Below are 24449 nucleotides of genomic sequence, written 5' to 3' on the forward strand. Positions count from 1 at the left end.
ATGAACAGCGGAGTGACATGTGCTCTTTTAGGAAGGTTGAAGACCAGTCGTGCTGCTGCATTTTGTATCATTTGCAGAGGTTTGATAGTGCATGTAGGAAGACCTGTCAGTAGAGAGTTGCAATAGTCGATGCGTGATATCACAAGAGCCTGTACCAGGAGCTGTGTAGCATGTTCTAACAGGTAAGGTCTGATATTCCTGATGTTGTACAGGGCAAATCGACATGACCGGGCAATCGAGGCTACTTGAACCTTAAAAGTTAGCTGGTTATCAATCATGACACCCAGGTTCCGGGCAGACTTTGTGGGCATGAGTTTGGTTGTTCCAAGCTGGATATTGATCTGTGGTTGCATAGAGGGACTGGCTGGGATGAGAAGGAGCTCAGTCTTTGAAAGATTGAGTTGAAGGTGCCGTTCATTCATCCATTTAGAGATATCAGCAAGGCATGATGAGATTCTTGTAGAGACTGTAACATCGTCTGGCGGGAATGACAGGAAGAGCTGGGTATCGTCAGCATAGCAGTGGTATGAGAAGCCATGAGAGCGGATTACTGAACCAAGTGAGCTTGTGTGTATGGAGAAGAGAAGGGGACCAAGCACTGACCCTTGAGGTACCCCTATGGATAAGCTGTGCGCTTTGGACACTTCTCCCTTCCACGACACTCTGGACAGGAACTCAGAGACTTGCTTAAAGACTGTGCGCTCAAGTATTTTTGACAGAAAGGGCCGAAGAGAAATCGGTCTGTAGTTTTCAACCTGGGCTGGGTTTAGTGTGGGTTTTTTGAGCAGAGGGGTGACCCGAGCTTGCTTGAATGCGGTGGGGAACACACCCGTTGACAGAGAGGAGTTGATGATGTGCTTAAGTGCAGCATTAAGCGGAGAGGAAATGGTCTGCAGGAGGCTTGATGGCATTGGGTCCAGAGGACAGGTGGTGGGCCGAGAGTCTATCACAAGCTTAGAGACTTCATCCTCAGTCAGAGAGGAGAAGGAGTCGAGTGAGGCACTTTTGGTTGGTGCCTTTGGGCTGAGTTGGTCAGGCTCAGAAAACTAGTTACTGAAGGTTGCAACCTTTTCAGTAAAATACGAGGCAAACATGTCTGTTGTGAACAGATCGGAGGGTGGAGGAGGAGGTGGTTGAAGCAGTGAGTTAAAAGCAGAAAACATTTTTCTTGTATCTGTGGCATTGCATATCTTGTTCTGATAATATGTTGTCTTGGCCGTTTTCAGGCTGGAGGAGAATGAAACAAGTCTTTGCTCATAGTCATTGAGGTCAGCAGACTGTTTGGATTTTTGCCATTTTCTCTCTGCTGACCTCAGCCCTGCTCTTTGCTCTCTTATGACTTCCGTGAGCCATGGGCTAGGGTGGGTTTTGCAAGCGGGTTTGGACACCAGACGGCAGAGCTTGTTCAGAGATGAGGCTAGTGTGGAGCAGAGTGTGTCTGTAGCCTGATCTGTAGAGAGTGTGGTAAAGACCTTTTGGGCAGGCATGGCAGCCATTACCTCGTTAGACAGCTGAGCTGGCTTGACTGATCATCTTAACACACTGAACAAGAGCCTACAAGGCAAAGACCAGCTTGTACCACAACTTTTTGCGCCATCTCTTTGAGACACAACTACGCAACTTCAATGTTGCGCACTTCCCCACGCTGTCTGAAATCAAATGTGCTTTTCCAAAGACCAACCTTTCTGCTAAAAGGTGGAAATATGTGTCTGTCATGACATCTCTGATAACAAAATTCGTCAGTGCTTCCAAGATTTTGTTATCATTGAGAAAGAAATGTAGCTGTTATCTCCATCCCTGATGGATGCAGAAGAAGTGGAAGAGAGTCTGCAACTAGAACTTATCGAAATGCAGTGTGATGATTCCCTGAAGGATCTACATCAGGTTCTCTCCCTACCCAACTTCTAACAGAGCTTAGAGAAGGCTAGGTTTCCTCTGATGAGACGCCATGCAGGAAGAATGATCAGTCTGTTTGGCTCAACATGCATATGAGCAACATTTTCTCTGTTAACTCTTAACAAAAGCAGACTGAGAACAAAAATGACTGACAGCCATCTCAGTGATGTCCTTCGCATCTCAACCACCAAACGTACTCCTGACCTGCAACTGAGCTACCTTCATGGCCTCAGAGTGGCCCCAGGCCGGGCCTGCAAACTCATTGCATGGTGTGGTGCTTCACAATGTGACCACAGCAAGGAGGGAGAGGACCCCTCCCGTGAACCCACCACCCCCTGATGTGGTGGATCCCATCACCCTGGACCACCCTACTGCCAGGGCTGTCAGAGAGGCCATTACACTTCTTAAAAACAAGAACAGGCTTTTTTTCTGTAATTTACGAGTTATTTTGCAATCACCTTTTGTTCTCAAGTTCCAAAAGAAAAATTACATTTTAGTTAAATTGTTTCCCCATGCCTGGTAATAAATTAAGTTGCTGAATTACCTTCTTTTCGTATTCCAATTTCTCCACCTCCAGTTTCCACTGTCATTTCAAAGTAATTTGTTACATTATAATATTACTGTCTTTGAATTGTAAGGCATTACACAGCTATTGCATTACTTTTAAGTTACTGTCACCAAAATTACTGGAAATATGGATTTGTCGTTCTAAATGTATCTTATTGCGCTCAATGCAGCTCATCATTACACATCCAGTGGGAGGTGATGCGGTATAGCATTATGACTGAGCTCGGCTTAAGGCTAACAACAGTAGAATATAATAGCCGCAGTGATGGCTCATGGCGCAATAAAAGGAACAATCATAGCAAGAACAGACAAAATGTCAAAGTCTGGTAAATTGTGATAGAAATACTGTAACTTTAGGCCTATTCATATTAAAATCAATAGTGCTAGAGCCTACATACTGTAACCTAACACCTAAAGACATGACAAGATCCTTTTTACATTTATTTCCCTTTATTCTCTTTAATTCAAGTTCACAGCATAGTGAAACATAGTTTATGCTTCATCAAAAACCAAAAAGATTAGTCCTTGGCCTCAAGGGATATGGCTCAGTCATTTAAGTAATTTCACAAAAATTAACATATGGCTAAACTTAGCCTAAAATAAAACCGGCTTGAGTAAAAAAAAACACAGGCCAAACAAAGTAACCTTTTCACTTACAGCTAGACTATTATCTATATGGGGTTACCCAGCCACATTTCAAGGTGACAAAAAATGGAACTGAAGTGCTTCAAATGAAATTAAAGTGCTTAGGCCTACTGGCCCTCATAGGAAACAGAGTTCAATCATTTCAGTCAGATTAAGTCTAAACAGAAGACCTGTTACTGCCACTCCAGAAGGCGTATTTTCTTCTGTTGAAGCCATTCTGTTGTTGATTTACTTCTGTGCTTTGGATAGTTGTCATGTTGCATCACCCATCTTCTGTTGAGCTTCAATTGGTGAACAGATGGCCTTAAGTTTTCCTGCAAAATCTCTTGATAAACTTGGGAATTCATTTTTCCGTCGATGATAGCAATCTGTCCAGGCCCTGAAGCAGCGCCAAACCATGATGCCCCCTCCACCATACTTCACAGTTGGGATGAGGTTTTGATGTTGGTGTGCTGTGCCTTTTTTTCTCCACACATAGTGTTGGGTATTCCTTCCAAACAACTCAACGTTGGTTTCATCTGTCCACAGGATGTTTTGCCAGTAGGGCTGTGGAACTTCCAGGTGCTCTTTTGCAAACTTCAAACATGCAGCAATGTTTTTTTTTTGGACAGCAGTGGCTTTCTCCGGGGTGTCCTCCCATGAACTCCATTCTTGTTTAGTGTTTTACGTATCGTAGATTTGTCAACAGAGATGTTAGCATGTGCCAGAGATTTATGTAAGTCTTTAGCTATAAATCTAGGATTCTTCTTCACCTCATTGAGCATTCTTTGTTGTGCTCTTGCAGCCATCTTTACAGGATTTCTAGGGAGAGTAGCAACAGTGCTGAACTTTATCCATTTATATACAACTTGTCTTACAGTGGACTGATGAACATCAAGGCTTTTAGAGATACTTTTGTAACCCTTTCCAGCTTTATGCAAGTCAACAATTCTTAATCAAAACTGGAGTGTGTTTTGTATAGAGCAGGGCAGCTTTAACCAACACCTCCAATCTTGTCTCATTGATTGGACTGCAGGTTGGCTGACTCCTGACTCCAATTAGCTCTTGGAGAAGTCATTAGCCTAGGGGTTCACATACTTTTTCCACCCTGCACTGTGAATGTTTAGATGTTGTGTTCAATAAAAACATGAAAACATATAATTGTTTGTGGTATTAGTTTAAGCAGACTGTGTTTGTCTATTGTTGAGACTTAGATGAAGATCAGAACACATTTTATGACCAATTTAATCAGAAAACTAGGAAATTCCAAATGTTTCACATACTTTTTCCTGCAACTGTATCTGTTGAAGCACATCAGGAGAAGGCGTTGAAGGCGACCATCACCAAGACGGTTGTGTTTTGGAGTGAGCACAAGACTCCCAAGACTGAAAAGTCTTTCTACTGGTGCACTGGATGGTGTTGGTGCATTATAATGGAGTGCAATTTTTTTAATTCTTGGAAACAGATGGAGGCTTTCCATCACAGGTGCATAATTCAAGTAAGACGTTACCTTTGTTTCCACTGACATGGGTGCAAGCCTTCAGTGCTTTGGTTTTCACTGATATTCTTTTTAGCCATTGACTATCAGTGGTGCCGTCCATTTGTCAGAACTCACTGTACTTACAGTCTGACCAGCATCCTGGGTGCTGTCATGTTCATCATGTGACACTGTCTTTATGAAGAAGGTTTCACTTCAAATCATCACTGTCATCTGTTTTGTCCACAGGGTGCACTTTTTGTCCTTTCTTCCTGTCTTTGGAGAAACACATTGTTTTTCACCAAATCTCTTAAAAGTAAACATCTCATTGTCTTTGTTTTTATCCTTAAACTTCCACTTTGTTTTTCCTTTTACTGACAGTGAAGTATTAATAGCCTAGCTATCTTTGCACACTGCTGTGTGTGCAGACTCATCAAAAATCAGCACGTGCTGGCTTGCCAGCTCACTGGCCTGGCATATTTTAATGGCACCATCCAGCTTCAGTTACATTTCTCTGAGTCATTTTTCTCTGATCCTCTCATCATTTATCCCAAACACAATTTGATCCCTTATCATAGAGTCTCTGATATCTTTGAAATTACATGACTGTGCCTTTAGCTTGAGATCAGTGAGAAAATTCTCCCTGGTGCTGTACATGTGACCGAAAAACGTACCTTTCATACTTTTCATTCGTTTTCCAGAGGGAGTGATCGTCAAACATTTTTATGATCACATCGAAAGTTTCTTTGTCATCTGGTTGAACAAACACAACGGTATTGAAGACTTCTATTGCTTCTGTGCCAGCAACGGTGAGCCGTATGGCTATTTTCCTAGCATCTGTCTTGTTTTCCGCTCCAACAGCTGCAAAATACAGCATGAACTGCTACTTGAAAGTCCTCCAGTTAGAATCCACATTTCCAGTCAGTTTTAACGGACTTGGCAGTTTCAATGCATCCATTTTGTGTTGCTTCTTCCTCTCAACCAAATTTACCCCAGTCCTGGTACCATGTAATGTTCTTATTTGTATTAATAAAAAAACGGTGTTTGGGTCTTTACAATAGCTGGACTAGCTGCTTTATTTTTACTATCTCATCCCCGTCACGCTCTCTTACTCATGTTATACTGCCACCTACAGGGCAACTATATCCATTGTCACAGGGTGGCTGTGGTTGGTAGAGTCGTCACCTCTCAACAGGAAGGGTGAGGGTTCGATTCCCAGCTGGGCAACATTTCCGATGTGTCCTTGGTCAAGACACTTAACACTGAATTGCTTTTGGTGGCGGTGTATGAATGGGATTAGTTACTTCTGATGGGTGATACTACATAGCGACCACTACCATCAGTGTGTGAAGTAGTAGTCGGAAGACAAGTTCAAGTCCATTTACCATTGTAAACACATCATTACATTTAACATTTAAGTATTGTCCATTTACAAGACTCCCTTGAAGCAATTTAATTGATACCCTGTTTAAATTAAGGTTAATTCTTTACCACTTGTGATCGTGATGACCTAAAGGTTGAAACCACAGGCTCTTGGGGAAGAAAAATGGAAGCAATTGATTATTCTAGGATAGAAAGCACTTGAAACTGTTATTTTCCCAATGTGCAGACCGCCATAATAACATAATAATAATAACAGTAATTAAAGATAAATTAAATACAGCCAAGTATCCACACTCTCACCATCTGTGTTAAAATAGTGAAATAAAAAACTGTATAACATTAGGAATAAATTACCTCTAGTCCACTCAACAAGCAAACAGACACCGTCTCATCATCTCCACCTGAGAAAACAAGACATGTAAATGGTCTGTTAAGTCAAAGATTGCTTCACTACCTTACCTCTGGATGAGACAGACACACACACACACACTTCCAGCCCGTTCACTAAAGGGCGACCCTCGTTATTAGAGAGGGCCAGCTCCTCAGCAGGTGTGTACTCCTGTGAAGGAGTATACCAATATATATTGGATACCAATATAATCCTACACAGGAAAGTGATACAAGCATAGTATTTGTTGTAATTATAAGATATGAAAGTAAGCCACTCCCCACTTTGGATAATGTTCTTAAATGTATTTTTTATTTGCTCCCATGTGCTTTTTTTACCGCTGGGGTTGCATCTGAAAGAATAAAGCTAAAATGGTCACACACGCAACAATAATACATCAAATGTAATTAAAGTCAGATCTACTTGTGCCTTAATGGGCATTGATTTTATAAACTTATTAACATTCAAGCAATCTGCGATGCTTTGCCAGCACTCCTTCCCGCATTTGGCAGCTGCAGTTGTGTTTCTTTTTGCCTGGATTCTGTATTTCAACTCCTTGTATTTTTCTAGTATAATCGTTTGCTCCTCCACAGTGATATATGCTGCTCTTGTCTTAACCATACAGCCACTTTTATGTGCACGCGTTCATAGATGGATTGGGAAAACCTGGGTAGACTTATCAAGTTGATAACCAACGTTGTGTGATCGCTTATCGCGGTTGTTAGGATTTAGTGAAGCCAGATAACCCAAAGATACCATGGGTATGTTAGTCTCTCTTCGTAGTACAGGCCCCTGTATTCTGCATAAGCACCACTCATATATAGTTCTGTGATTGGAAGAGCTGGGCGGATGAAGCCTCATGACACTCTGGGGCTTTCTTTCTATTTGTATTGAAAAAGGTTTCAAGCTTCGGGGTTTCATTATCAGGAAGAACAGTGACCTCTTGTGGCAGAATAAAATTAAAGCAACCGTTTAAATGTGGGACTTAAGCACTGGCACAACACTTCACTGTTTCAATCTGAAAAAATCTGCAATAATCAGTCAAAGCTGCATGTTCATTTACAGATTTATTCAATAAATACTTTAATCAGTTTTTGTACTGTAATATGATAAAGTGCTGGCCCGTAAGATAAGCCTCAAAGGCTCATACTTATGATGTGGTTGATGCAGTTTTTGCATATAGTCTGTGTGGATACTTCATGGCAACAAAATTGGACATTTTTATGGCTAGTATTCTTGGGCAAGATTTCATAGAGGTGGCGGTTTGATTCATCAATCATCTGGTAACAATTGTGAAAAGAAAGTGCTTATGAACAGGGGCATCATGATAGTGGCAGTGATTAATGCTCTTTTTTTTAAGATTTTTATTTAAAAAATAGATGTTTTTTATTTAAAAAAAACTTGTTATGTGTCTTTAGGCTATGTATTTGTGTTTATAGACTTGTAATGTTACTTTTCTTTTGCTTTCATGTCTCTCAGGTTCTTGGGTTGTATCTATATGCCTGTAAAATTGTTCTCCCCATTTGTCCTTTGTGTCCCTGTTTCACTTGTTTTGTTATCTCATGAATAAAAGGGAAGAAAAATATAATTTTCTCCACAGTGCTGGGCTTCAGTCTGTTCCTTTTCTGGCTGACAATTTTGCCAGCCTTTTATTGTACAATATTCAGATACAAACATATAGGCACATTTTCCACAATTACATTACACATTAGCGTTGGCGCTGATACAGTATGAAACACAATAAACAAAACGTATACAAACAAAAAGAACAAATGTTTGAGAGTCTCAATCTAGTTACAAATACTAATCCAGTAAGGTGTGGGTTTTCTTTCCATCATATATTGAAGAAGTGTAGAAAAAAGCTAGGGTTCATTCTTCCATCAGTTGATGTGGGGTTTGACCTTTAAATATTTACATCTCTGAATAAAATGTTAACCTAACAATATCAAATTATTTACCAAGAATTCTAAACGTTTCTCCTGCATCTGATGATGCTGGTAGGCAGAGATATCTTGATGATAGCTTGAAAAGGAGGGGATACAGGTCATATTATGTAACCCAGTACTGCAGAGGGTCCCCACTGGTGCACTGCATTGTTGTATGAGGTCCTGCAGAGAAAGTGAATATCTAGCTGAACTGTTGCCCTTTCAGGCTTTGCCTGTATGTTTTTGTGTGAGAAGATTGAAGCCTGTTTGTCATGCAAAGCTCTGAACAGCCTTCGTCTCATGTTTTATCTCCTTAAACTGGCAGTTCTCTGGCCTGACTCCCTCACACAAAGCTGATGCAAATGCAATGTGTGAAGAGTCCACAAGTGCTACCAGACAGCTGCATCTGTACGGCAGGCCTTCATATACGAAAAGATGACGCTTGTGGGCAAATTAACCAGGATAGTTTCTGCTAGGTTTTTCTTGTTATTCTAGAATTTGGGCTGTCACATATGCAGAGCACATTTGGTGCAGAGAAAGGGTTGGTTCCTTCAATTACCTAAAGAAGATGGTCACTGATCTTACCCATGATCTCTGTGTTTCTGTGTTTTATCCTGTTGACTTTGGATATTCAAATCTGCCCAAATTTCAACAAAACACTCGACCTCCGCATCCCATCAACGTGATCCCTTTGCCGCCATTGGTTAAAATTATTGTCGAGAGTAGCGGTGGTGATTTTATGTCATGTTCAAGTTGTGTACGCATGCTTGTGCCCGTGCATGAGCAACTGTACTGTGCCGAAACACACCTCTTCCAAGCGTGCCAGGGCAAGGAAATGTACTGAGCACTCACACTAGTCAAACAGACTGGACTACGGCCCCCTGGACTTTAGGGGTGCAGTGTGCTTAGGTACGGTACGGATGGCCTAGCGTGAGTGCGCCCTTAAGCACTGAAAGGTCTGATGTCTGTGCTGAGGTAGGCCAGAGCTGCACCCAGAGGTTCTCAAAGCCTTTGCAGCATTGCAAAGGTGCTGTTCCACCTCGTTTCTACCTCTTATTGGTTTAAGTTGTGTCATCCCCTACTGGGACTGCATGGCACATCGATTCTTCTTAGTGGTGGTGTTTGAGTTAAAGTGACCAAAAATTTTCGGGCCTGTGTGCGGAGGTTTTCCATCTCAGGGTTTTGGGCTAAATTGTCTAACAACCAAATTCAAAACACGAGTAAAAGAGTTGCTTTGTGTGACATTAGCCACAATAATAAGGGCTTGACCATGCCTGTTACATTGTCAGCAATGCCCCACTCAGCCATAATATTTCTGGTAGCATCGGTCAATTGAGCTGATATGTGGGTCAAGGCAAACTTTTGCACCTCCAAGAGGACAGTGGTGGGCCTCATTTCCTCGGTCATGTAGTGACCTGTCAATCACTGCTAAATAGTCATACATGTTTATGGATGTCCACATATCAGCAGTAAGACTTACTGCAGAGGCCTGTTTCACTTCAGTAATGGCCTCCTCTTTGTTTTTCTCATATCTCAAATCAACCACTGCTTTTCAGGGCCTTTCTTCCTGGGATAGTGTAGGTAGAATATAAGAGGCTGACTGACTTTAGAAAGCCTTCATCTTCTACCACTGAATATGGCTGGCCATCCTTAAGATTGATGTCCAACAAGGCTTTCTCTAACCTTTGTTTGCTGGACAGTATAAGGGAGAAAATGTTTTTAACAGTATAGCATATAACCCATGTTTATGTCTTTTCTGGATTATAAAATAATCAGATAAACTATTATGATCTAAGAATACTTACAGTCAGGAGGATATCCAGTATTGACAGGCTCTGTGCTGGTGGCCTGCATCAACCTGGATATGGTGGGATGTCTAAACCTTTGAACATCATCAGTCACATGACAGTTGTCATTTGACAGGTCTGACAAACAGCCACTCACTGTGACACTCACACAAGCTTCGGTATCGTTTGCCCTTCTCCACTGATTAACTCACAACTTCCAGCAGCTGTCAGATTTTGTTTCTTGGTGCTGGGTATTTCTTAACTAGCCTTCTTTGTTTCTCTATAAACATAGTCCTGGTGGCCATTGCAGCTTTCCTGCAGAGAAATTCTTTAGTCTCCTCAAGAGATCTTGTTTGTAGTCAGCTGAGGGATTTGGCCAGAAAACTTACTTAAAACGTGATAGTGAAGGACCAGCTGAACAACTTGACCTCAAGTCCATCATGAAAATCCTGCAGGTGCACCATCAGCAAGGAACGATCCAGGATCCGCCATGCTTTTTCATCTACAATTTAAAAAATCAAATAAAATCAGGCTAGAAATATTTTATTATGTTCAGGAACAGTCACTTGTCAAGCTAGAAAACATGACCAGCTCTCTTTAAAATGTATTCAAGATCAAGATATACTTTATTGTCCCCAAAGGGAACATTTTTCTTGGACTCTGTCCTGCAGTTAGAATAAAAATAATAAAATAAATAGAGATCATACAAAACAGAGCATTTCATATGACAAATCCACATATACATACAAAGACCTTCTTGCACATCTTACCTTACCTGTTCAGAATATTAACGGACATTGGCACAAGTGAATGTTTGTAAAGGTTCAGCCGGGTCTGAGGGACCCTGAATCTTCTCTCAGAAGTTAAAAGCTGAAACTCAAGAGTGAAGAATGTGGGTAGGATCAGACACTATTTTCTGTGCCTGTCTAACAACAGACTGCTGTCATTTTATCTTTCCACCAAATAATGTCTGAAGGGACACGTCCGTTGAGGTTTTACTTTATTCAGGAAAATACATCAAAACATGTTTAGTTGTAGTATAGCCTAAAAGGAAAAAATGGATCCATGTATGCAAGATACAATCTCCATGGTTTTCTGACACTTAAAAAGGGTTACACAATGTTCAATGGAGCAAATTAAAGGCATAACAAAAACAGATTGTTGGACCAAAAATTCCTGATGATGGCTATAGGAATGGGAACCTGTTGCTGACTACTAGCTCTCAGCTAGATGGAATTATGGATGTGTTGATGAGGAGTTTTGTTTGTCTGTAATTTTGAATTTCTTCACACAAGACTGAGGCTGATAATAAGATGGAAAGAGTGCAGAAAATTGTATAGATATTAACAATATTAAATAAAATTTACCAGAATAATCAAAAGTTGTTCCTTTGAATTAGATTTTAAAATCCCATGTTCTCTCACTTTTCATTGAGGCAAAGGAAAATGGGTTAGGAAAAGATGCATGAGGTACATTTGTGATCGCCCGTTATGTTATAGACGATGTTTGCGAGGTGAGGAAAGGAAGGCATGAAAGAGGGAGGGAGGGGCTCCCGGCATCAAGCGGAATAGCGGAAGCACGAGGAGGAAGTCAGAGGCACACAAACATTGGTCGCTCTCTGCGGGATTATTATGCGAAAATGTCCACAATTCAAACTCTGAGAGCGTTTGTAAACCAGCGACTGACTGCGGCTGTAGAGGAGATCTTCGAGCTTTTGGAAAGTACCATATTAAACTACGAAGAAGAAATACTCCGTCAACACAGGCTGCTGAAGGACGTTTCTCAGCGTGAAAACAACGACAAAGCAGGTTTGTGCTCTTATGATAAGAACGGTGTGAAAACAGCGAACTCATAATAACATAATAACCTTCATTAACCTTCATATGAAGCGGATACAGTGTTTTTTGAAAGGCTTTTAGCATGCTGGAGCTCCGCAGAGAAGAGTCGGAAGTGTAGCCTACTATGTAGAATTTCAAAATAATAGAACAAATCATGAAGTTTAAATGTTTAAATAGATAGAAAAGAATTGCTAATTGCCATTTTTAAAACAGCTATTTAATGGGCCATTGTTGGAATTAAAACAATTAATTATTTATATTATACTTTTTCAGCAAGAGTATTTTGTATTACATTTTTTGTGTGATCAGATGTAGCCCACCTTGTGAGAAGGAGATACAAATTTGCAACAATAACCTTACCTCAGTTTAATTTGAACATGACATAATCTAATTTAATTAATTTTGATGCTCATGATTTATTCATGCCCTCACGGGGGCTGGGGGGTATTTATAAATTATCAGACGATGCTTTGCAGTGAGAAAACAAAAGCAAAAGGTTTCAAAGGTCTATGATCACAGAGAGAATGAAAGCATGTCGTCTATTGAGCAAAAGCTAGAGGAAAGATCGAGCAACAGCTGTTTGAATGTTAACCTTACCCTTAGGCCTTATATGTTTACCATTATTTGGAAACACGTTCAGAAACAAAACCAGGTCCAAGGACAATTACCCCCAAACTGCTATGATCTGAGCCTTTCTGTGGACCTTGTTTATTTTACCCAACAAATAAGTATGAAAGAGGAGATAATGTGTATTCTCTCGTAAAATAAGAAGGCATGTTTGCAGACTGACATCTTAAATAGGAAGTGGCTACAGGCCTGCACCAATCATCATTATGATGTCAGCTCTGAATTCAACACATAAACCAACAAATAAACATCCACTTCCTGGCTGATAGCACACGCATCGAAACAACGACCGAAAGCCCATGAGGAAATAACATAACAATTTGCAATTTGTAGTTCAGAGGACACTTAAGTTCCCAAAAGGTGAGTTATATTCCAAACACAAACTCAGAAACATTGCAGTAGATATAAAGTTCAAAATACGTCGGTAGAATAATCAAATTTTTCATCTTTAGTCACGTACAAGTTCCCACAAAATATAACCGTCACCAAAATGCACACAACCGACAGACATGTTGAATCATTTAGGCCTAATTGGACACAACAAATGAAGCTTGATTATAAAAAAAATGAAGCTGATTATCAATGTGCATACTCAATATGTATCAAAGACTGTCTGGAACTGGAGTCAGACAAACCTGTCATATAAAAATACATCAACATGTTAAACACACAGGCATCACATAAAAACCAATGAAAACTCCTTCATCATTTAGAGCCAGCGTGTGCAGAGTATGAATCCAGTAAGCCTCATGCTGTTTGGGTGGGAGAGTGACTTGTTTGATCCCACAGGAACGCAGTGAGGAGATGTCATGGTGCTCATCATTAAAGTGCACAGCAACGGGGTAATCCCGATCGTTTCTGCATTTTGTGTTTTTGTGTTCACTGATACTTTGTTTTACTTTTCCCAACATGAACGAGAACGCAGGGACAGCGTATCATATCGATCACATGTGTTAATGCACATGTGATGTCACTGTTGATAAGAAATCTTTAACCTGTATGAGGGTGAGAAAAGTGACGAGTTTTAAAAGTGCTATTCCATCGAAAACAAATGCCACAGCGGTAGTTTCCTCTTTGCGATGAAATGTGGCTCGGACCAAGTGATCCTTAATGTTCCTTCATCATTTACAAACAGAGGAGGGTACTTTATTACATAGGATAGTTCACTGTCAGACTTAAGGACGTGCCAATGTTTTGTTCTCGAGTGGGTAGAGTGTTGAGTGATCCACATCACACACAATTTATTTTCCTTTAGACACTCTTTTTGAGTAAATCCAAGTGCAATTTTTGAAAGGCACAGTTAATATGCAAAGATGGGTACCCCTGCTGTGCTAATCTGTTTTTCATTTTCATCTGTGTTTCAGTTTCCCCTCGCCAAAAACTGATTGAAATAAAAGAAGAACAGCACGAGGCGAAGAACACTCTGAACCAGGAAGACCCAGAGCCGTCGTACATTGAAGAGTGGAGTTGTCAGGAGGGGGAGCAGCTTCAAGACGAAGAAGAGGATCATACCACCACCAAGTTCACATTCACGTCTGTCTCTGATGAGTGTGAAGATGATGGGGAGAAAAGTCAGTCCTCTCAGCTTTATCAAAGACAAACTGTGGACAGCAGAGAGAGAGAGAGTCCGACCAGCAGCAGAAGTCACACCAGGGAGAAAAGATTCAACTGTGCCACATGTGACAAAAGCTTCACTCAGAGGAAGGCATTAGTTGTACACATAAGAAGCCACACAGGAGAGAGACCGTACAGCTGCTCCATGTGTGACAAATGTTTCAGCCAGAGGAAGACGTTAGTCGTTCACATGAGAAGGCACACAGGAGAGAGACCGTTCAGCTGCCCGTTTTGTGAAAAAAGTTTTAGTGTTAATGGAACGCTGACGAGACACCTAAGAGTTCATACCGGAGAGAAACCGTACAGCTGTGGTGTTTGTGGAAGGAACTTCAGTTTGCTGACACGCCTGAAAAGCCATAAGTGTGCAGGTGCGAGCAGCGGCAAGTAACGTTTTCTGCTTTGTGCTTCAAACTGAACCTGGGGTAAAGGAGAGGTTTAAAGTTGGTCAGCTACCATAGATGCAATCAAACAGCAGTTTGTTTTGGTTTCATGCTGGATCTAAAGGGCGACATCTGCTGGATTTAATGAATGTAGCCACTCTGGTAAAGGTAAAGTGTGCTTTCAGAAGTCCCTTGAATGACCAGCAGGGGGTGATGACACTGGTAAAAAAGAAGCCCAATTGTAAGGCTAAAGAGACCGATTCTCACTCTGAAATCTGTGAGTTCATGGTTTCACACTTTGGTTTAAAGTGCTCTTCAGTACAGCATAATGTTCATTTTGTAAATCCAGGATCAATATATTGTAAAAATGTCACAGTAACTGCTTTCACTTTTTCTATACAGTCTTCACTTTCCAGCCAACCTGCCTAGAGATAAAGGATGAGACTGTTGTCTCTGGGATAAATCTATATTCACTACCACTCCTGTCGATGTACCAGTGACTGGGGTTTCCTCATAAGGCACCCCTCAGCATTTGTAAATGTGATGAAGTTGGAAATGGTAAATGGACTTGAGCTTGTAAAGCGCTTTTCTTAGTCTTCTGACTACTCAAAGCGCTTTTACACCGCTGGTCACACCAACCCATTCACACACTGATGGCAGAGGCTGCTATGTAAAGTCACCATCACAAGTAACTAATAATTCACATGCCGCCAACAAAGCAGCTCGAGCAACTTGGGGTTAAAGTGTCCTGTCCAGGGACACATCGGAAATGTTGCTGCAGGATCTGGTGATCGAAACCCCCGACCGTCTGGTTGTGACACGACCGACTCTACCAACTGAGCCACAGCCACCCTCAAATCTGTTCTGACATGTTTAATATACAAATGTAGTGAGCCAATGAGAAAAGAATGGTTAAAGTTGACAAATTGACATTTGATTTGTGACATTGACTTGTGCATTCACTGTTCTCTTCTGAAGCAGCATCAGGTGTATCATTCTGTGAGAAGATCAAGTATACTACCAGTTTATTTTACCCGTCTGTCGTTTGAGTTAATGAGGAGGATTGCTTCGAGTCACTACATATAAAATGTGTGCATTATTATATAAGTATGTGAGGGTAACACTGTGCACAGTGAATTCACTCTCGGGTAAAGTGCCTTTATTCTTTCAATAATGTAGTAAAATGAAATAGACATAAACATGTGTTCATCTCTGCTGATTTTTGTTTAACATATACAGTATATATAACAGATGAAAATAATTTGAACACTTGTCATCATGATACAAATACAGCAAAAACGATTCTTTCAGTTCCTTCGTTTTATGTTCCACCAATAAGAACGCTGCATTACCAGTATTGAGCAGTACAACCCTTTGCACAAGGCCTTCTTTTTCTTCCCCACAATCCCTCAAGTTTAGTGACAATTTTGGGGAAACTAACGAAATTACAGCTCTAGACAATCGTAATTGAAACTCGTATGAGCAAGAGAGTGCAGCATTCCAGTCACAATTCACCCTAAATTTCCTCTGAAGGCATAACATGTGGTCTTTCAAAGTTTGCCCCAAACGGTGACTGGACTGAAGTAGCCTTTTGGGTCGAGTTTTAATAGACCATGGACTAAGAACAGACACCTGATAGTTTGTTAACCCTGTGTTTTTACTGAAGCCTAAATGTTTGAAACCCCTTATCACAACTAAAGCCCAAATGTTACATTTGATTTGGAATTACATGTATTAAAAATGCATTTGAAAAAATGTAATGTTCTCCCAGCACTGCACTGAAAATGACAGTTAATATGAAAGTCATTTCCTGTTTTGATCTACAATATAAGCTGTCTATGTGTGGACTTGTTTATCTCATAGAACCCTCATTATAAATGGTATAGACAGGGTAGAGTGGACTCTCTCCTTTAGTTGGTGTAGAATTACAATTTAGAAACATTGCATGGCTCCGATAAAGACAACAGTTTAATAAGTAGTAATGCACTTATTGGTTGTGGATCGTCTTCATGATGCCTGCTGCTTTCACTCACCCCTCTGCAGTAATGATGAGGTCAGGGCTTACAGATCATATGTGCTCAAACACTTCAGTGTGGAGTGTCTGATTTAAAAAAAAATATATGCAAATGGGAACAAAACACCAGCATTGTGTTAACAATTATTGTATGCGTCCTTGCAGATATATATGTTTAAGTTAGTTCACGTTTCTGAAGATGATTTGTTCTGAGAGTTTTACGTTGACGTGTAGTCGCTGCCGGTGTTGTCCCGAGTTGTGATGCTTTGAAGAAAAGTGCTACCGTAATGCTCCTAGTACGGGATCACGTTAGTTTACATCACTACTCACTCAGTTTGCATTGTCAGAGCATGAGGAGCACGTTTTTGATATTTTTTCGAATCAAACCTTTCATAAAGATTCCAGGAGAACGGTTGCGTTATTAACATAGACTGTAAATATTAAGGTTATTAACCAGAGTGATGACTACCTGGGATTCTACGCATGCGCTCAACCGCTTGGGAGGACATATCGAAAGGTAGCACTACTCGGTCGATACAACTTCTCTAAGAATACGGAAGTAAATGGTGGTGGCTGCGAATGTGACGCTTGATGAAAGAGTCTATTTGACAGTTTAAAACATGTCGAAAGTGGACATTTTGAGAGTGGTGGTGAATCAGCGACTTGCTGCGGCCGCCGAAGAGATACTAGGACTGTTTGAAAGAACCATGTCCGAGTGTGAAGAACAACTCGATCATTCAAAGCGGGAGAACGAGCGACAACGCAAACTACTCGACGCTGTCTTGAAGCCAGAAGTCCGGTTACTCAGAACAGGTGAGTTGTCTCTAAACTGCAGGACTAATGCTGAGTAGGTCTGTTTGAGAGTTGTTTTAAATGTTCACAATCAATCATTTACAGATGTTTCAGATTTAAAGGTTGACTATCATTATGGGCCAAGATAGGATGATTTCTGCTGCGCAAGATAGTTTTCTCCAAAATTAAGAGATGCAATAAAACACAAGGGGAACTATCACACATGAAATAAAACATACATAATAGTAGAAGTTATAGACAATTATTTGAAATAATACATTTCAAAAATAACATGTCCATCTTACAGGAATCTTTATTATTATTATTATTTATTTTTTTAATTTAAATGTATGGCCATAGAATATGGGCTAGAAGTAGGAGAAAAAAAACACTACCTTTATTCAAGGGGGTGTAAGGAGTGAGGTCTTTAAATAAGGAGCGACCAAGTGAATTGAATCAGGCTAATAAGGGGTGACAGCATGCACACCAGAGCAAACAAATAATAACAAAAAGCAGAGACAAAGAAGCACGATTATGGAAGGGATGTAGTAACAGATAAGAAAATAGCTGCCTGTACCACATTGTGTGTTTAATTTTGTTTGTTGTTTCAGTGTTTTCTGCAGTTACTAAGCCAGACCCAGAGTGCCCAGAGCTCAAAAAAGAAGAGCAGCGCCCAGAGCTCAAAAAAGAAGAAGAGCAGCGTCAAGAGCCTGTCCCTGTGAAGGGTGAGGATGAGAATGAGACTGCTCATTCCTCACAGCTTCATCAAAGTCAAACAACAGCCAGCTCCTCAGCTCAGCAGATGGGAAAAGATAGTGATGAGGGGGTGTGCTACGGAGTTTCAGATCAAGATAATAACCCGTGTGATGAAGCTGAGAATTCAGAGTCTGACCAAAAAGGTGAGCAGCGGAGCAGGGGACCGGAGTCAGATGTAAACAAAGTGACAGGAAGCAGTGACAGCAGGACTTCAGGGAGTGAAAACGGTGACAGTGACAGCAACTGGGAGGAGCCCGTGAAACCTCAGCCAACGGTAAAAACAAAGAAAAACATAAGCGTGTCCGCAGCTGATAAGGGATGCAACTCTGAAAAGAAGTCTCTCAGGTGTTCTGTCTGTGGCAAAACGTTGGAGCTGAAAGACTGTAGGCAGAGCAGCAAACTGTTGTGGTGCTCAGCTTGTGCTCAAAGACCCAAACAGAGTGCAAAAGTAATCACGTTTAAAGGAAGTTGTTCAGAAAATAAATCCTTTCGAGGTTCAGTTTGCGAGAGAGAATTTGGCTACAAAGTGGATGCTGTGCGTCATATCAGGATTCACACGGGGGAGAAACCATACAGATGCTCAGTGTGTGGAAAAGTGTTCGTTCAGAGCCAGTCTCTACAGTCTCATACAAGAACCCACACTGGAGAGAAACCATTCAGCTGCTCAGTCTGCTCAAAACGCTTCATTCTTAGGGGAGGTCTGGCTCGACACATGAGAGTTCACACGGGGGAGAAGCCGTACAGCTGTGCAGATTGTAACAGACGTTTCAGGACGAGTGCGACGTTGTTAAAACACATAAGGACCCACACAGGAGAGAAACCCTACTGCTGCCCAGTGTGTGATAAAAGGTTTGTACAAAACGGGCATGTGAAGCAACACATGACGCTCCACACGGAGGAGAAGTCATTCATGTGTCCTTTTTTGTGGGAGGAAATTCACCAGAATGTCAAATGTGAGAAATCACGAGTGTGTCACAGAGAGCAGCAACAGTACCTGAAATACAGTTTGGAATGAAAAAAAAAGATGGATTTATTAAACTGTCACAACAAAAACATGATTAACGTGTATGGAATGGCCTGCTGCTATGTCTCATTTCACTTTAAATAAAAGACAGCTCAGCTGATGAGTCAACGTATAATATCCACATTATGACATCACACATTTCACTTTGTCACTGATCATTTGAGCTGTTTTTATTTAGTGTTTGATCCGCAAAAAGTTCCTTTTTCTGTGGTTAAGTTAATGTTGTAACCTTCGATCTGCCAAAAGCTTTTTCTTTATTTCAAAATAAAAGCAGGGTTGATTTCAAACAGCAAGTTAAGTACTCTCAACTTAACACAGTACAACAATTCAAAATAAAACTAAATTACAATCCTTCTTTTAAAATGCGAAATAATGGAATTTCAAACATGAGATTAATCATGATTAACTATTGAAATATTGCGATTAAAACTTTGAATGGTTTGACACCCATTTTATTATTACATATTATCATTTGTATTTATTTTTATCTATACGTTTATTTTCACATAGTGCTTGTTTTTAAAATCTTCAGAATGTTAAAGTGTTAAAAGTGTTTAAACGTTCAATATTTAGAAATATATGACAATGTTTACATTAAATTATCTAAATTAATAAATAATGGACTAAACTCATGTTATATAAATTACATTTTTTGTTGAGTATTACATAACCTCAAATATTTCCAACAGTTATCAAAGTCAGAGAAATCCGTAATTTTATTGTTGTAATGGGACGTGTCTTGCCGAGGCAGCCGCCATGACAGACAGAATGTTTATCTTTGCCGGGGAAACACCAGATGTTACGTGAAAGACAGAAGGAAGTGGGAGCTGTTACTGAAAGCTGCCGTACTGTTGCTGTATGTGCTGCTGTGATAAAAAAAACGTCATGTAAATTATACTTAGATACATCGTCGGTAAACATTTTCTCTTCCTCAGGTCTCTTTCGCCCATTCGTTTTTACTACGTCAACGCAGAGTTCGTTTTCACTGGGCTGGAGGGAGTAGCAGAGAAAACTCCCATGATTCCCCGCTAGCCTCGATGTCATCTTTTGTTATGGTAGTATTGATTGAGAGCCCCCTGGTGGCTGAATCTATAAATTGTATCTTTAAGTTCAATTATTGCTTGTAATGCAGATGTTGTAAAATCAATGAGTAATCATGTTTTAAAATCGTGATCTCAATATTAATGAAAATAATCATGATAAGACATTTGTACCTTAATCGAGCACAATCAAATCAAGCAAATATATGCTTGCAACATCCTTATTGCTTTGTTTCTTCAAAATGACCCTTGTGTTCTTACTCAGAGCTCCTGAAGTTACCTCTTCTCTGCTCGGCACTCAATATGGATTAAAGGGAATGGAAGATTTTCCATGGTGATGGAGGTGTCACATTTTCCAGGGGACACAGAAGAGCGCATACAGTGTAATGGATGGCACACACACCTGTAAAGGTTAGCGTGGCAGGATGAGCCTCCGCTAAAATCAGAGAAAAAAGAAAGAGCTTGGCACACTTTCACACTTAACGGTGAAAATGTGTTTGCCCTTATGAACTCAAGCACACAGAAAATGTGATAATTGGTCTCCAGTAGTATATATGCACAAGTATCCCGATATGCAGACAGCAGAACACCAGGCTCAATTTTTACATCTGAGAAAAGCAAGTGTAACATCTGCATCCTTTGTTTTTTCTCGAACCCGGAGTATAAAAAAAACCCACCAGGACCAAACAGTCAGTGACAGAGACAGAGAGAAAGAAACTCACATTTAAAGATGCATATCATATCTTTACCAGAGTTTTCAGCTCAGAACACAACATAGAAAAGCAGTAATACAACAACGTCTTGTGACTTTACGTAGCCTCATACAAGCTGAAACACAAACTTCCAGTTTCAAAACTGCCTTCAACAAAAAAAAAATACTGTATGTTCAGAAACAGAAAAAAAAGTTCTTTAGCACTCCTCTACTGAATTATGTAGACTAGTACACAGAGAAATTCAGATTTTGCAACTGAGTAAATATTACTTTTGCACTTTGAACTCTCGAATAAAAAGCAGTTTACGCTGAGTTTTTTTGAGTATACATCTTCAGATTCTTATACAATGTACAAATCATTATGCATATAAAGAGGTTTGAGCATGCATTACTCTACTAATCTGAAATGTGTGTGCCCATTTATACATTTGTGTACACATAAAGATTCCTGTGCACATTCATAGAGAGTATGCAGAAAGAGGTACATCAAGACAACTCTCCACACACACTGGTAACGTATTTGACCTCATACATTCACTTTCTTCACATGTTAACAGACAGCTGCTCTCCCAATTGTCGGAATGATCTGAACAAGAACAAAACCACAGAATCTAACTGAAACACTAACTAAGACTGAACTAAGAATTCTTGGTGACTCGCATTAGAGGCTTTTCGTGCTGTTGTTGTGCAGTCCGGAGCGCTGGTGGACAGTTGTGCTGCTGTTGTTGTTGTTGTTGTTGCTACTGCTGCTGCAGTTCTCTTTGCCCTCTGTTGAGGCCTTGCTCTCCAGGTTGTTGTGGATTTTGCCTTGCTCCTCTTTCATGAAGAGGTCCACCAGTAAAATCTTCTCCTTATGGATCTGAAGGCTGATGTCTTTAGGGATGTCGGGAATAAGCCAGTCCACAACGTCGCTCATCAGCATCACAACGTTCTGGATAAATAAAAGGGAATCAAGTCAATATAGTTTTCTGTGAGTATCAAATAGTCCTGCTCTATCAATTCAACCGCTTCTTGACTTTTCCTGTAGATATCACAATACCACAACAGAAGGTGTGTCAAATATAGATGTAAAAGAAACCAACAGACTACAGAAACAGCGAAGCAATGCCACCTAAGATTGTTGTTGTAATAAACAAACATGTCATATGGTAAAGCAGAGGGAACATTTTCTACACAACAACATATTTGACTAAGACGAGCCTCCAAGGACAAGAATCGCCATAACTTATTACAACTGGTTATGCCACACTTAGTGAATGCAATACAAGCTACATGTGCTGACCATGTTCTTGCTTCTTTGTGGAGTAAATCTAGATCTACAGACAAAAACAAAGTGGTTGATGATGTGCCAAAGGATGTTATTGACAAAAAGCTTGTCAGAGTTGTATTCATTTTGTTAATCTAGGGTTGTGCCGACATACACAGGGCTTTTGTCACCAAACAACCATAGGCTACATGAACGTCCAGGGTGGTACAAGGCATAAGTATACATTTATTAGAGCTTGATTAAAAGGTGCCTGGCTTAATTGATGGTGGTGGCTGTGGCTCAGCTGGTAGAGTCGGTAGTTTCTCACCCTGGGTCTTGGGTTCAATCCCCAGCTCCTGCAGCCACAAGTCTGATGTGTCCTTGGGCAAGACACTTAACCCAGATTAGCTACAGCTACTTTGGCGGCAGCGTATGAATGTGTATGATTGGGATTAGTTACTTCTGATGGACACTTTACATAGCAGCCTCTGCCTGTGTGTGAAGGGTAGGTCCGACCTGTGGTGTAAAAAGTGATTGGACTGCATTCTGCAGCTGGCAGGTTTTTAGAAGAAGAATCACAGATCAAACAAAGAGTTGTTTCTGCTAGCAGTTGATGATGTCATAATGTTACAGTGATCCTAGAGCACTTTTTCAAGATTTAATATTTGCAAACATTCGCAAACATTTCTACCCCTGAAGATTTGTGTCTTTAACACTCTTCAATGATTAACGTTACCATCACATGGTAGTCAAATGTGCAAGAAGCACAATGATAGCTCCAAGAACGTTTATTAAATTCTGGCATGCATACATAATGAACAGTACATGCTAATGTATATATTGCATGACCATCACTAATAAATGTATGTACATTCTATTTTTTCCTCTTCTATTTAACCTTACCTGGAAAACAATGACAAAGGCCAGTCGCACAGCCAGCACGGCCCAGAATTCCTTGGAGATCTCATATGGAGTGGTGGACCAAGGAGGTTCTCTGTAGTCCTTATACCTGATAGGACATAAAGACATCTTTAAGGTTATTTTTTTAATTCTAACATTCTCATTGCCGGCTCGTCACTATATTGCGGCTCGAAGAGATAGCCACAAATATCCAATTCGAAGTTCTTCTCAACTTTCTCCACAGAGCCTGTTAGCATAGCTTCCAAGCAAGATGGCGGACGTTGAGTTTCGATTCTGGGAGTGAGGTTCCACCCAGTGATCTGTGATAGCTCTGTAGCTTCAGTGGGGTTATGAGTAGTGTCAGAGTGGACTTAAAGCAATGGTCAGTGTCTTTTAAGGCAAATTCCTTTCTCTAACAAATCACCCCATCCTTATCCTCACATTAGTGAAAATGTTTCGAAGGAGAAATTCTGTAAGGATACTTAGTTTCTAACTTTATCTCATAGACTGTAAATATTAATGGATGAAGCCTGAGTGACGTGACCCATCTTATACGTCAGGGGGCTCCGGACGCTCATCGGCAGTAGCCGACATGCTGGAAATGCTGTCTCACCCTGACTTCCAGTCTACCTAAAGACAGGCTAAGAGTTGGAGCTGAAGTGAGTTTGAAGCCTTATGACAAACTGTTACATTGTGCCCACCTGTCAATCATGTCAGATTGTACCATGCTGTAAATCTGTTATTTTCTGCTGTAATTCAGACTTTTTTGGTTGTGGTGTTCATGTGATTTCCGGGGTTCCTGGAGCAGGATTTTACACTTCCACATTGGCTCCATTTGTCAAGGCCGGAGGTTGTCGCTTGCTTTATCTAGGCTACCTAACTGAAGGGCTAAACGATATTTTTTTACAGATTTAGAAAGAAACAAACAGAGCTGAAAAAAAAACTTGGACATCACAGTCATGGAACCAAAGACAGAAGGGTCATGACCACCTACTTTCCTGGGAGCTCTTGAGCTCTCTTAGGCTCCTCGAGATCGTTGGTTGACGGCCTGCCAGAACAACCCCCCTCCCCACCGGATTGTTGATGGACGGCTTGCCAGAACAACCCCCTTGCTCCCTATCCCTCTTCCTGCATCTTATCCCATCTCTCCCCCTATCCCTTTCCAAGCCTGGCGCAGTCTAGGCCTGTGAAGGCTGTTTCGTCATGAGCCGGGGATCCGGCCGAAGATTTCTGCCTTTTAATAAGGCAGTTTTTTCTTACCTCTGTAACTTTTGCTGCTTTGTTAAAGTGCTCATGATGGATAGGCCGGATCTTTGTAATATAGCAATATGACTAAGGTCTTTTTACCTGCTCTTTTGTAATGTTAACAGACAAAGAGTAAGGTATTTTACCTGCTTTTTGTAAAGTGTCTTGAGATAACACTTGTTATGAGTGGACGCTATACAAATAAAAATTGATT

The 24449-nt window shown here is 40.7% G+C and overlaps 4 protein-coding genes across 6 annotated transcripts in view; 3 read left to right on the forward strand and 1 right to left on the reverse strand.

Moving 5' to 3' along the window:
• The window catches only part of LOC132973115 (carbohydrate sulfotransferase 6-like), a 366303-nt gene that overhangs the window by 184550 nt on the left and 157304 nt on the right, over positions 1 to 24449 (forward strand). The gene's annotated exons all lie outside the window — the stretch shown is intronic.
• LOC132973117 (zinc finger protein 3-like) overlaps positions 11607 to 24449 on the forward strand; it is a 260609-nt gene continuing 247766 nt past the window's right edge. Inside the window, exons 1-2 of one of the 2 annotated variants that reach the window (XR_009672968.1) lie at positions 11607 to 11855; positions 13877 to 15099. Coding sequence is in view for 1 of the 2 variants with exons in the window: in XM_061036375.1 (XP_060892358.1) it covers positions 11687 to 11855; positions 13877 to 14514 (807 nt within the window). In the remaining variant the exon portion in view is untranslated. Of the gene's footprint in view, positions 11856 to 13876; positions 16267 to 24449 lie in introns of those variants that run through there. The other variant, XM_061036375.1, reaches the window with a different exon arrangement.
• Positions 17945 to 19276, forward strand: LOC132973605 (gastrula zinc finger protein XlCGF8.2DB-like). Its single transcript, XM_061037151.1, has one exon. The coding sequence runs from the start codon at positions 18115 to 18117 to the stop codon at positions 19081 to 19083; it is 969 nt and encodes a 322-aa protein (XP_060893134.1). The 5' UTR covers positions 17945 to 18114; the 3' UTR covers positions 19084 to 19276.
• Positions 20856 to 24449, reverse strand: part of LOC132973110 (anoctamin-1-like) — a 30773-nt gene continuing 27179 nt past the window's right edge. For both annotated transcript variants that reach the window (XM_061036365.1, XM_061036364.1), the window contains 2 exons: positions 22994 to 23099; positions 20856 to 21775 (listed from right to left, as the gene is read on the reverse strand). In XM_061036365.1, the coding sequence (XP_060892348.1) occupies positions 21506 to 21775; positions 22994 to 23099 (376 nt within the window). In that variant the 3' untranslated portion in view covers positions 20856 to 21505. The remainder of the gene's footprint in view (positions 21776 to 22993; positions 23100 to 24449) is intronic.

This window comes from Labrus mixtus, chromosome 4 (genome assembly GCF_963584025.1).
Source record: "Labrus mixtus chromosome 4, fLabMix1.1, whole genome shotgun sequence".
In the NCBI taxonomy this organism is placed as follows: Eukaryota; Metazoa; Chordata; class Actinopteri; order Labriformes; family Labridae; genus Labrus; species Labrus mixtus.